This window comes from Athene noctua, chromosome 4 (assembly GCF_965140245.1).
Source record: "Athene noctua chromosome 4, bAthNoc1.hap1.1, whole genome shotgun sequence".
In the NCBI taxonomy this organism is placed as follows: domain Eukaryota; kingdom Metazoa; phylum Chordata; class Aves; order Strigiformes; family Strigidae; genus Athene; species Athene noctua.
In genome coordinates this window covers 68,686,111-68,700,653 of record NC_134040.1, presented here as the reverse complement: position 1 = coordinate 68,700,653, position 14,543 = coordinate 68,686,111, and the positions used below count along the sequence as shown (strand labels likewise).

The 14,543-nt window shown below is 40.3% G+C and overlaps 1 protein-coding gene across 3 annotated transcripts in view; it reads right to left on the bottom strand.

Moving 5' to 3' along the window:
- Window positions 1-670: 670 nt before the first annotated feature.
- Window positions 671-14,543, bottom strand: part of GLRB (glycine receptor beta) — a 52,527-nt gene continuing 38,654 nt past the window's right edge. For 2 of the 3 annotated variants that reach the window (XM_074905667.1, XM_074905668.1), the window contains one exon: window positions 672-3,860. In XM_074905667.1, coding sequence (XP_074761768.1) covers window positions 3,564-3,860 — 297 coding nt within the window. In that variant the 3' untranslated portion in view covers window positions 672-3,563. Of the gene's footprint in view, window positions 3,861-14,543 lie in introns of all 3 variants that reach the window. The other variant, XM_074905669.1, reaches the window with a different exon arrangement.

Below are 14,543 nucleotides of genomic sequence, written 5' to 3'. Positions count from 1 at the left end.
CAAGGTGTGCATTACTCTGCATTACTCCACACAGTACATTTCACACATCCTAACAGGGAATTAATGCACAGCAACTGATACACTTTTCAAGTCCCATCCTTACTTATTGTATAGCTTAAATTTGTGGATGCAGTTAAGAAGTTAATTAATTTATCTCCAGGGAAATTCCTGATACAGTGTTTGAATGTGTTCTAAAATCCTGAAAGATATCTACAGGGCCATAACACTATGAAAGAAAGGAATGAACTATTTGGATACTACTCAATGCTTAAAAGCCAAGAAAATACAGAGTTTTATATTAAGGGTAGAACAAAAATTTGTAACTCTACCAGTAAACAGGAGAACTTAAAGTAAATGTCAGCTGAAACACAGATGGTCTCTCCCTCAGAAACAGATTTTGTGGTCATGCCGTTTGTTCAGATATCATGATTAGTTAATTTGGTTACTAATGTGTACTTCATGAGCCTCATCTTTGCTACTATCTGAATGTCTTAATTTCTACAATTTTAATTTTTTACTGCATGACAAAATGCTATAGCTGTCCATTGATTTTATGTCTATGAATTTTTTATTTATTAATATTTTTTAAATTTCATATTATCACTATCAAGTAACATCCTATACTGCCTATACAGTTTTATATTTGCACCTCATTCTGGAAATCAGTCAACAGGCAGAATTTTACAACTAGAGGGTGCTGGAGGACCATAATGTGAAATGGTATGCAAAACTCTCAATGACATTTAGTGGAAAGAAGAAAAATAAAATAAATCAATTATTACTGCTCAGTAGGACAAGTTAATATATTCCAAGGTAATACAAATATTGCAATATTATCTAGTGTAAGTAAAAAGAAAATTAATACTTAATAGCTGATACTGTTTTAAATTTTCTTTCAAATTTACTATTAAAGTTTGCTTCTGTCCTTTGTTTTTGTGCTGTAATGAACAAAAGGCCTTTATCTTAACAATACACATTCCTTTTGCTTCCTTTTGTGTGAGTTGGAAGCAATTACAGTGTATTATTGATGAAATGTTTTACGATAAAACACAAAAGCTGTCAAGTAAGCAGGAAAGCAAGAAGGAACAAAGATTAATTTAACAATAAAATCTATAATTGAGATTATACAGATAGAATATGGACATTAATTACAGATAAATCATTTAATAAGAGTTCTAACAAGAAAATTATCTTCCAAAATTCATATAATTTCCAACACAGGGTAATTATTTTCTTGACTTCCAGTACTGTAAGAAAAAATACAAGTATGAGAATAAATAATGTCTATATAGCACTCTGGTTGTACATATAAAAATTACCCCTCCTTTCCTTCCTCTCTTTGACTTATCTTTATTGCTTCTTAGGGTCTCTGACAATTCTGCAAATACCTTCAACAGACAGAAATATTGAAACTTTGAACTAGACCTTAAAGATATAATCCCCCCCCCCCCCCCCCCCCCCCAGTTCAACATGGCTCAGTAACATCTGGGAATTCCCTTCCATTTCCTCAGGTCAGAAAGAAATCCAAAGGACAAGCTGTGGCGACCTGGTAAAGTAGTTCCCTGAAATCTCCATGAGAAAGTAGGCAAGAAGCCGGTGGAAAGTACATGACCATATTCTAAAGAGCAGATCTCTTCAACCCAAACATGAGACATTGCAATCGGGCTGTTGATCACAAAGTGGCAATGGTTAAAAGACACTGGGCATGTGCATATCCACTAGATGCCCAGTGAAGCCAGTGTGGCATGATTCAACTTTTTTATATTCCCACTTTTGACCTTCTGGTTGCGCAGGCTCACCACATGTGGACAACATTCATGTGGTGGGCAATACTCAAGTGATCCAACAGTTCTCTTGTGGCCTCACTGTCTCACCACATCCTGGATGAGCTAGAAATGCAGTACAAGTTGGACTGTGTCTGCTTTCATGCTATGGAAGGTTTCATGTGTTTAATTCGGTTCCTTCCTAGCCTGTGAGGAGCCAATAATCCATATTTCCTTTTATGAATTGCCAAGTTAGTGAGAACTGTCTTATTTTCATATTTTAACTAACTGTGGTGCCCCAGCTTTACAAGCAGAAACAGGTTTCTCTATGGCATGCTCTTAAGGGCTGAGACCCAGTGCTTATGTGTTTCCAGGGAAGACATGCTACTCAGACACCTACATACCAGCAGCTTTCTTTTGGCTGTGTTCACCCCATGACTTGCCCTTAAAAAGGGATGCACCCTGGCACCCACAGGAGACCGTAGGTCCTGCCCTACGCACCCCAAGGAGATCCTGTTTAGGTAGTCTCCATGACACAGGGTTTCCTCTAGAAAATGGAGAGCAGTCTCCTATCAGAACTGTTTCATACATAGGACCTTATTTTCCAAAAAGTTGCAGACAAATCAATGCGTTGGTGGGGGCAGCCATTAACACACAGACACGAAGCTCGTGATATATTTAAGAGTCTCAGCACCTTAGATACGTCTTCACTTCTACCGGTAGCTAGGTGTTAGTTTTGGTCATCTGTGCTACAACAGGCAAACAACAAAAAAAGTATAACTAGTGGTAAAAATGGGATTTCATCCTGATAACAACTGGGGTTTTTTAAACTGAAAGCTTTCAAGGGGACAAACAAAAAAAAAAAAAAAATCGAGTAAGATGCACCCGATGCAACAACAAAAAAATTGTGACTTATACACTGCAGGCTTGCCAGATGCTAGAGAAGATGGGCCAGAGGAGAGAGTAATGTAAAAAAGTATAACAGAACCCGATACTGAACTGCATCTTGTGATGTTTCTCCAAACCTCCTGATACATTTAGTCTAGAAAGTGGCGTGTTTGTTTTTGACATATTGTATCTAGTTTGTGCCTAAGGAAACAACAGTCAAAATTTGGCCCAATGTTTTATTGTCAGCATATTCTCACACTCTTAAGTGTGCCTGCTTGATGGATACAATTGTTGCATTTTTTTCTAAATGAGCTGATTTTACAAAATTGGTAATTCTCTGATCTTTCTTTTTCCACATAGACAAAACCAGCTTATTCAATGCTGCCTTCACTTAGAAAGTCTAAATAATATGAATTACATCTTAGCTTTTTCTTCAACAGTGCCATCTAAAATTACACAAGAATGATTTTTTTTTTTTTTTTTTTTTTTTAATTTCTCTGGAAGTCAGCAGAAAAGCTGTTAAATACTACATATACTAGAATACTGATTTTAATAATACTCAACGTGCACATCAGTTTCATCATCAGAAACACTTAAAATTTCTGTATGTTACTAATAACTGAAAAGCATTATTCAGCTTTATAATGTAGTATGCATTGTCCTTCATATATATTCCTAAAGCAGGATGTATGCTGTACATTTATATACAACGTTGGTCAGAGCACAGACATTGCAGTGTCATGCGTTCATTCAGATTTCAGATGCCATATGTTCAGTACAATCGCATGGCATCGAAATGCAACATATTGCTTTGCAAATGCAAATAATTTCACACAGTGGCCTTCATGACTGGGAAGGGGTAATGAAATGGGATATATTTTATACATATGAAAAAAATAAATAAAATATTTATCATAAATATATGGACCAGTATATGACATTGAAGAACAAGAAGCAAAAAGGGAACAGTGCTCTTGCATAAAGATCGATTCTCTTTGCTGCTGATGGAATGACAGGCTTGGGAGGAGGAGGCTTCTTGTTGTTCTTGGCTTGAGATTTCCCGAGCCCATTGTTGACTTCAATGGGCTTCCCATAACAGTCATAATTCGATAATTCAAAATCCCTTGGCAAGCTTCCAACAATGCTGAAATCATTGGATCTCAGATCAGATTTCGAAGTGCAAACTTTTTTGCATCTGGTCTCACCAACCTATGAAATAAAGAGTGAGGGGAATCATGATCTACTCACCATATTTCATTAACAAACTTAATGCAGCTGCTAGAGAACACCGCAAACAAACATATAGGAAATTACTTGTTGATAGGCATACATTACATCAGCGCAATTTGCTGAATGGTTCCATTACAAAGTACTTAAGGATGATCAGTCAATCATATAAACTAATCCAAACATTCATAATTGTGTAATTTTTCATGCACAAGATGCCTCATGTTGTGCAACGTGCTATAGTTAGACTCCTTCATTTTAAGATAGAAGGGGGGGGAATATTTCTACAGACAGTATTTTTGGAAATCAGTTTTGTGCTGATGAACTGCAGGACAGATACTATTCAATACTTACATTTTTCTGAGGCCTGGAAGCTACAGTCAGAATTAACCCTAAAATTCACTGTTTGACGCAACACTTAAAGTCTATTCTGGTTCTACATAGCAGCCAGATCAAGATTTTATATCTCATCCTCAGGTGACCACCTTTCATGGTGAGAATGCACCTTCTTTGCACCTGCATTCATTGGAGTGTCTCTGAAGACAGGTTACAAAGATGCAACAATGTTCTCAGCACTTCCCATCTGTGCGCTAGAGAACTGTGTAACTGGGAAATCTAAATCCAGAAACTGAATACCTGTCATTCCTACAGCTCTGTCAGTGCTCCTGGGGATCAAGTACTACTGTGCTATGGGGTAATCACAGGTGAATCACTCCCTTTTACAGACCAGACAATCATATTAGCAGAGACAATGAACATTTAAAAGAAAAAATTATTTGGTTCTCTTCAAAACTGAAGTGTTTTGGGGAAAAAAACAACCAACCAACCAACCAACCAGGTTTTGTTTTTTATATTCCCTTCCTTGGATTTTATAAACTTTTTATTTTGGGTGCAACAAATCTCTAGGAGGACCACCCCCACACTGTTCAGGGAGTTTGAAGGGATTTGAGGACTACTTGCAAGACACTGTGCTTTATGACTTGGGTAAATCTCTCCCAAAATTTCATTTCAATTGGACTATACAGTAAAGCAGGAAAAAAAAAAAAAAAAAAAAAAAAAAGGAAGAAAAAAGAATACAGATTATGAAACCTAACTGAATTATTAATAATGCCATTTTTTCACATACAGAACCTGAGTGTTAGTTGGAAAAAATACTGGTTCACAAATCAGGTTATACACATGGGCAACTGACTTTAACATAAGTTACACTAGGGCTTCCTGGAGCCACTGATCCATTCAAACTTGGTTCTTCCAAAAGCTGCCTGCCCCTCCTTCCCAGAAGCCTATCTCTCCTCCTTTACCCTGCGTTTGCTCCAGCTTTGGTTTTCTGCAGTCTTAGGGTGATAGTTCAGGATATTTGTATCATCACATTTTGTAACTAAAATAATGATAGTGAAATACAGTACCAGACTTATGGATGAATGAAAAACATTCTGGAGAATATTGCTAGATTCCCTATAACAACTGACAAGGTATCCTGCATGAAAAGAACTGAGCCAGTCAGGAAGGGACCTAAACTTCAATTGGGGCTTTTCCTCCCATTATTAACCTCACTGATTCTGACACAAGGTTGAAGAGAAGCATGGCACTATTCCCTCAGTGAGGAGTGGCTATACCTCCTCAGATTTGCCAGACTTACATTTCTCAGGAAAACAGTAAATTTTGAAAACAATGCACTAAAACTGAGGTGCAGGTTACACAACAAAATCAAGATTACACATTATAAAAAGCAAAAAACAAGATAGGTGTTCCATGATGGTAAGGTAAAACCATATATACATATTTCCTGCAACTGTTTCCCAGTCATCAAAGAGCTGACAGCTTGGGACAGCGTTCAGCACTGGAGTAGCAGGGGCAAACTGTCTAGTAAGGTGGTGACTGAGACATGTATGAACACAATTATGTGACCCTGGCTGGCATGGGGGCTGTCAGTCAGTGATCCAAGAGGTTCCTTTCAATCAGATCATACGCAGCAATATGGGTAGTAAAGACATAAAGCAGACCCTTGTGCAATGAAAGGGTGACTTGCAAGACTGGGGTGCATGTCGACTGAAGGAATATGACACTTTTTCCATGGTCAAAACTAGGAAGATTTAGTAAGGCCATTACGAGAAATAGAACCATGTATGAAATTATAAGCTTCCTTTTGGATTTGCAAACTCATAGTCCATTCCTCATAGCACCAGCAATGCATTGTAAAATTCAGTGATACTATTTGTAGCCTAAGTCCTCTATTTACAATACAGAATATTTCTGTTCCAACTGCAGTATCTAGAGACCACTCCCCTAAAGGCTGCAAGAAGCTGGTTTTCCTTCACTTGCAGGAGAGAGAACTGAGGGAATGGCTTCTAGGTCACCTCTGCCTTGTAAGCAGAGGACTGTTCGCAGCATGTTCACACAGAGCTCTGCTTAGCTTAGCGTCAGCTGGAGTACTGATTTATCAGGGTGACACATTCCTTGTAAGAGCAACATGGCACAATTTTTGCTTTAATAAAAGTATGTTACTTTAAAAAATAATTTTTTTCATTTCCCTGGGTTTACAAGTCCAATGTGCTTCTATTTTCTATGTTCAGTTGCTATCTAGACATATTTTTAAATTTCTTCTCATACCAGCTCCCCAATACTTCTGCTGTTTTAATCTGAATTTGCTTCAGTTGACCTACAGCTGTCCTTAAACAAAATGAGATATTAAAAGTAGTTTATCTGCTTTTTATTCATCCTGTCTTGGTTTGCACTAGAAGCATAACAATATTCCTGACACTTACCAAAGGCTACAGGAACCATTTCTGTGGAAAATGATACCACAGGACTTGAGTTTAGAGTACTACACTGAAGACTTGCAAAGAAAGGAAAACATTGTTAAGTTACATCCTTTTGACTTTGTCCTGACACAGAACTTGGTCCTGGAAAATATTTGATATCATTTGCCTTATCCTGCCCCAGCATCATGACCCGTGGGCCAGACCTAGACCGCAAGATGCTTCCACTAGACCTATGGCTTTTCCCCTGCAGGGGATGGGGAGCAGCTGTTTGGGAAGGGAAGGCTGCTGGAATAGTGCAGGGCCTCCCCTCGCTCCCGAAGGAACCAGACAGCTGCTTCTAGTCCATATCATGGAGGTTGGGGGGCTGAGGAGGGCACGGGAAGACAACAGGGCTCTCGGGGCTTGGCCCAAAACACAGACCTAGCTTCTGTTTCTCCCAAGACTAGGCTGCCTTGTCTAGGTTTGGTATGTTGGACAGGACACCTGCCTTTTGATGAACAGCTCAGAAAAAACTAAAAATTACTCCTAGAAGCCAGAAGGCCCCTTGCAATGATCCTTTCTCACTTTTTACAAAATTCAGGCTGACTGATGCTCACTGCCAAGCTCAGCACTTGCTGCTGCCACTGCTCCAGAGCTGCCACACGCGTGCCACTGCAGCAGGGCCATACCCTGCTCAGAAAGCCTTCGTTTGCAGACTTGGGGGAATAATGTCATAAGAAAATGGGGAAAGAGAAGAAAGAAGAAGTGCAGCCTGTGTGTGCAAACTGGCAGGGAGGGGGAACTAACTCCCCATCGCTGATTCTACTGCTTCTGGTGCTTCTCATCACTCTCCACATTTACTGCATAGACTAGTTACACTATATTCTCCTTTAAAAACATCCAGGATGGAGAACTTTTTCCATTACCTTGTTCCCCACAAACCTACGTACCTTATTTCTAACCTTAGAATTTTACTTGCATTTACTTGGCTTCAATTTTCCAGTCACAAGGCGTGACTATAGTTAGTCTGATTAACTGCTGGTACTTACAGACGGTAACAAAACTAACCTTGATTTTTCATAATTCAAATGATGTAACCAGGCTGACATATGAAGCCAACTCAAATGTACTTAAGAATTTCTTACCTCCACATCATTACCCCTGTCAACCTAATTGATAATATTTTAAAAAATTATATTCCATTTGATTAAATCAATAAACACACAGATCAGCTTTAATTTCACTGACCCATTTAAATTTATTAGCTAACATAGGTCTGAATTATGAATAATACTAATGATAGTTATTACTTATGAATAATAATTATTAGTCAGACCCCTGTTTCCTATGCAATATTTTCCACTGATTGATGGCAGGCTTATAATTATTCATGTTATGCCACTTAGCCATTAAAAGTACTGGCACAAAGTTAGCTTCTTGCTGTCTTTTGGAACCCCACCAGTTTTAAAGAATTTATTTAAAAAATCAACATTAATGTTCCACAGGACTCATAGTCCAGCTCTTTAAAAAGTCCTAGCTGCAACTTAAGCTGAAATCTTAATTGTAAAATATCTAACTTTAATAGCTACTGTTTAACATCCTCATTAGCTACTGTCAATGAAAGCTAGTTCACCATCTGATGGAATATATCTGGCTTTTCCCCAAACACAGAGCAGAATATTTGTTGAACACTTTTGCCTCTTCTGCTAATTCTTGATACTTACAGCACCTCTATCTAGTATTGGGCCAATACTCTTGATATTGGTTTATGTATTCACCAAATCACAGAACCATGTAGGTTGGAAAAGACATTGAAGATGATTCAGTCCAACCATTAACCTAACACTGACAGTTCCCAACTACACCATATCCCTCAGCACTACGTCAGCTCTACTCTTAAACACCTCCAGGGATGGGGACTCCACTACTGCCCTGGGCAGCCCATTCCAATGCCTAACAACTCATTCTGTAAAGAAATGCTTCCTAATATCCAGTCTAAACCTTCCCTGGTGCAACTTGAGGCCATTACCTCTTGTCCTATCACTTGTTACTTGGTTAAAGAGACTCATCCCCAGCTCTCTGCACCCTCCTTTCAGGGAGCTGTAGAGGGCGATGAGGTCTCCCCTCAGCCTCCTCTTCTCCAGACTAAACACCCCCAGTTCCCTCAGCCGCTCCTCGTACGACCTGTGCTCCAGACCCTGCACCAGCTCCGTTGCCCTTCTCTGGACACGCTCGAGTCATTCAATGTCCTTTTTGTAGTGAGGGGCCCAAAACTGAACACAGGAATCGAGGGGCGGCCTCCCCAGTGCCGAGTACAGGGGTCAGATCCCTTCCCTGTCCCTGCTGGCCACGCTATTGCTGACACAAGCCAGGATGCCATTGGCCTTCTTGGCCACCTGGGCACACTGCTGGCTCCTGCTCATCGGGCTGTCAATCAGCACCCCCAGGTCCCTCTCTGACTGGCAGCTCTCCAGCCACTCCTCCCCAAGCCTGTAGCACTGCTGGGGGTTGTTGTGGCCCAAGGGCAGCCCCCGGCATTTGCCCTTATGGAAACTCCTCCAGTTGGGCTCAGCCCATGGCTCCAGCCTGTCCAGGTCTCTCTGCAGAGCCTCCCTACCCTCAAGCAGATCAACACTCCCACCCAACTTGGGGTCATCTGCAAACTGACTGAGGGTGCACTCGATCCCCTCGTCCAGATCATCAATGAAGATGTTAAACAGGAGTGGCCCCAAAACCCAGCCCTGGGGGACACCACTCGTGACCGGCTGCCAACTGGATTTAACTCCATTCACCACAACTTTTTGGGCCCGGCCATCCAGCCAATTTTTTACCCAGCAAAGTATGTGCCCATCCAAGCCATGAGCAGCCAGTTTTGCCAGGAGAATGCTGTGGGAAATGGTGTCAAAGGCCTTACTAAAGTCAAGTTAAACAACATCCACAGCCTTTCCCTCATCCAATAAGCAGGTCGCCCTGTCGTAGAAGATCAGGTTTGTCAGGCAGGACCTGCCTTTCATAAACCCATGCTGACTGGGCCTGAGCATCTGTTTGTCCCACATGTGTTGTGTGATGGTTCTCAGGATGAGCTGCTCCATCAGCTTCCCGGGTACCAATGTCTAGCTGACAGGCCTGTAATTTCTTCCTATACATGCAAAGTAACTTCCTGTTGCCCTCAATTATGCTAACCATATATCCCTTTTGTTACCTACACCTATTATCTACACCTATTTTCTGTATTTCAATGTATATTAATTTCTAGCAACTTTTCCATTTGTCAGTGAGAAGAAAAGATAAATGCTTGAAGCTGAGTTAGTTTTCAGTCTTTCTGAGTTTTTTTTCAATTCTGCTGTTTGTTGGGATTTGTTAAATTAGTATAGCTTTCCTTCTGGTCTGTTGCTGTTTTGAACATTGTTACATAGCTCACCAGCACCATTCATACTTTTTTGTTTAAATTCTTCTAGTCAGATGAGAAAAAATAGTTTTCAAATTTGTGAATCCTGTCCTTTCACAGCACCAAAAATACCAGGACTTGACCAAATCTGTTTTGTGCAAATAAAATAAAGACCCTTTTCAACTGAGTGTTCATCCTGTGATCAAGTCCTCTTTATCCATCAGGATGAAGTGTAATATAAAATACCATCACTTTGGATTCAAGAATTTTTGAGAGCAGAAGGGTATTGTCCGTAATTTCTAGTAAAGCTTCAAACATGCTATAGCACTGGCAGACTCTCAAGCTCAGCATGCATCCCTCAGGCTGAAATGCCTCCCTACTGTAATGCAGCATTCTCTGCCCTGCACAGCACGTCTTCTCTGCCATAAAATCATCTCTTCTGTTGCACCCAACCTCTTTTTGGCATGCAGGTCTGTCACTAGTGCTGCCAGTTGTGTAAGATTCTTCCACACAAGATAAAGGAGGAGTCTTACAACAAACTCTGTCATTAATCTTCCTTGCACTCTTCTCTTGCTCTTGCCATAATGATAGATGTAGCTCTTCAATAAAGTAGTGATTGTTCAGCCTTAGTGTGTATTCAGATTGAGTATATTTTCTGGTACAGCTCAGCAGGAATTTGCTATCACATTCCAAATATTCCTTGTAAAGTACAGCACAAAAAATATTTACACATAAAATATCCCAGAATCACAGCATAGCTGAGGTTGGTGGGGACCTCTGGAGATCATCTAGTCCAACCCCCTGCTCAAAGCAGATTGCTTGAGGCCTTTTAACAGTCATGTTCTGAATTATCTCCAAGGACAGATATATGAGTCACTAGAGCAGAAAGTACCTACTCTGTACCTGAAATGCTGTCATGAGCTATTACAATAGACTGCAGACTGTGGTTTTGTGTACAAGGTAAAATGTAAACTGGGCTTCTGGTGGTTCTACAAGAAAAATTTGAATTTGGAGTGTCACTCGAGGGGAAAACACAACATGGGAAGATCAGGTCACCACAGGACACACCACCAGTGGTCAGGTATATTATAAATCAGTAGAGATGAACATAAGCCATATCAGGTTTCAGAGCCTAGATATGACTCTGACAAGATACAGCAAGAAACCGCACTAATTCTTTTAAAAAATAACTGGGTTTAGAGCTATTACCACCACTTGCATAGCACTATTCATCATCCGCCAGAGCCATTCTTTTAGCAAATGTTCTCTCCAGTCATGAGCACATTATCTGTGGGGGACAGCTTCTATAAATGGGCTTGATGAAAATGTGACTTTTCAAATTGAGGGGTGTTGTTATAGCTAACAGTGCAATCTCTCCCTGTAATCACGCCACCAGTGAAAGCAAAAAGAAACTGATTCATCTTCAAAACATTTCCCTTTTTGCTTGCTTTTCTCACTGTATGATGCTGCATTGCTAGGAAACACATGCAAACACCTACTTGAGGATTCCCAATAAAAAGCCTGTGCCAGCAGTTACCACCAGGTTGCATAATTTTCTCCTCCACTTAGAACAGAATCTACTTAGAACAGAATCTACTTGCAGCCGCTAAGAGCTAAGGGAACCAAACTCTACTTTTTCATGGCTGCTTGCCTGTAAATGCATAGCCATTGCCACACCTAGAAAAACACATCAGAAGTGCTTATGTTGAATTTTCTCTCTTTTTTTTTTTTTTCTACAGATTCAGGGTGATTCTGCCAGATGGACTGCTCGGCTTTAATCAGAAAGTCATATTGATAAAGTTCTGGGCTTAAAATGGCACTGACATTTCAAGGGGTTTTGTTGGAGGAGGAATGAGTCATAAAGCATGGACTTGAGGGTTTGGCATATGCTGGCAACATACAGCTTTTACGTCAGCCAGCACCCAGGATTCGGTGGAGAGGAGAAGTAGCTATGCATCCATGGAAGTCTTTCTCTGTCTTTGGGTGACTGGCAAATTGTGAGCATTGTTTTAATCCTGCCATCTTCACTGTTGCTGTCGGTGACTATCAGTCATGATCACTGACACAGTGCCAAAAGTGCTTTCTGCTGAAAACTTCTAGGTGGGCCCTTACAGGTTCTGTTACAGGGCATCTCTTTTCCTCACCTTCTATTATGAATGGCATCAAGCTTTTAATGTTCAGGATATACTGAAAAGTTTATCCCTTTATCCAGTTTTGTGTCATAAAAAAGGAACAATAGCTGCTTATATTTTAAAGTATAATCACATGTTTTTATCATGGCTTGTTTTTCACTAATATCAGACATGCCAAGTCTCCAGATCAGAGGCCATTTTTATCTTTCACAAATGGAGCAAGCACATGAAAATAAGTTGTTCCATGAGGGCTGGAAGCATGGATGCCTGACCACTCCACTTGCTTCCCTGCACTCCTTCTGATCCTTCCCATGCCTGGGACTTTCCCAACCCAGCAGCACTCCTGTACCTTACATACCGGCCCCTTCCTCAAATCTCCTGCAGAGACATCACTACTGCAACACTGCTTGGATGCAAGAGGTAGCGAGAGTGCAACTTGCTGCTCAGGGAATGCTAGCAAATACTGTCCTGGCATCAGGGTTGGGAGCATTTTAAAGTGAAATAAAGTAATTTCTCTTTTAAAACTTGATTCCCCTCTAACAACTTACAGATATGTATCAGCACCATTCAGTTAATGTCTCATAATAAATGCGCCATTTAATCTGGAGAAACACTTATAAATGCAATTATTCATGCTCTCTTGTTCTTCCCCACTTGGAGTTCTCTGCTTCCAGGCCTTTCCGTTGGCTTTACCTTTGAGTCCCGTCTGGTCTACCTACTGCTTCAAGCATAGCTATGGGGAGATTTCCAGCTACACCCTCAGTCACTTTTGCCTTAGTATCATCTCCTATGCAGAAAGAGAACATCCTCAAACATTTCTATGGGATGCACAGTTGTTTCAGGATTACAGTTGTAAGCTGTTCTTTTCTCCTAAAGCTATATGTTGGTTCTCCTAAGTCTTTCCAGACATTTAGCACAGTATTTGCTCTCTCCTCACACACAATCCTACATGACCCTGATGAGAAACAGCTCCTGCAGTTCTGGGATAGCACTCTGGCCTCTTTTTGTTTCATATTCTTTATGCCTTTCAACATACAGTTTTTTTCCATTACCTGTTTCTTTAATGTTTCCCTCCCTCACATATTTGCCATATGACAAATGCATTCTCTACCTGATCATTACTAGGTCTGTATGGGAGCAATCCAAATTTTGTGGGGCAGGCCTAGTTTTGGATTAGGAGTCAGAGCTACCGAAAGATTTAGACTGGTTCTGATTTAGGAGTTTAGTACAGGTTTCTTCAGGGCTGAGAACTTTCAAAGTACTCCTACATGGTAGCTGGTTCAGAGAGGGAGTTTTCAGCTAGGCAGATTTATAGCATTCAAATATAAAAAATCTAGCATCACTCTCCTACCACATCCTGATGTCAAATGATTCATTTCTCTGGGACTTTTTTTCTGTCTCAGCCTGGTGATCTTCCCAGGAATCATCCTTCCTCAGGTGGGCTATATTTCAAGCAGGTGCCTTGATACAAGATGGATCACTAGCCATGAGGGGAGGAGACCACTCTGCCACATGTCCAGCTTTTACAGCAATGAATAAGTATTTCCAATATGTCTTGGTAAAAAAATGTTTTGGAACTCTCTGTATAAAGATCATCAGAAGCTATGCATGCCCAGGACTCCATATAAATCCAACACAGATTATTGTTGAAGAGGTTATAGATATTGGAAAGTTAAAGGTCTCTGAAAACAAATTGGGAAGACCCTGAAAAGTGCAGGTCAAACATGAGATGCTGGAGCTGACATTGCAAGATCGTAGAGGGGAAACACTGCAAGATATTGGAGGGCAGACTGATGTCTGAATCCTAAAATTTCAGTGTACTGCTAGACACCATTTATCAGGAATGTTGCTTAATTTTTGTGCATAATGACACCCCTTCCTCTAGGTCTTAAAATGCACTGTACACCCAAACTTGCTTCTTAAAAAAAATTATTAAAAGATTAAAGGATAGCATGGGTGGTAAAAGTTATCATTTTATTCTCGTTATGGATATGACAATAGCAAGCACCTTAAAGGGTGTACACAGTGAGGAATGTCAGTAATTTAGCAATTTTGTTTTGTTCACACTACTGAAAAACTAGTTTTTTGTTAATCTTTTCATCGATCAAACTGAAAACTTACACTTGTTAAGTACTTGAAACAGGCATAAATAGATTTTATGCTGCTTTGCTGGACTGTTGCAATTATTTTGTCACAAGAAACAGCTGAATTTGGGACCTGCAAACTGCTGAACACAAAAATATCACATTCAGTTCAGGGAAAGCAAAACCGTAGCAGAGCCATCTTTCTTTCTACGCACGTTGCCTGGGCTTGGGGAATTACTTGTGGCACAAGTAAAAGCAGTCATGGGGTTGCTCTAAGCAGTTCCCAGGAGACTCCTCTACCAGATGAGAATTACAGTAGT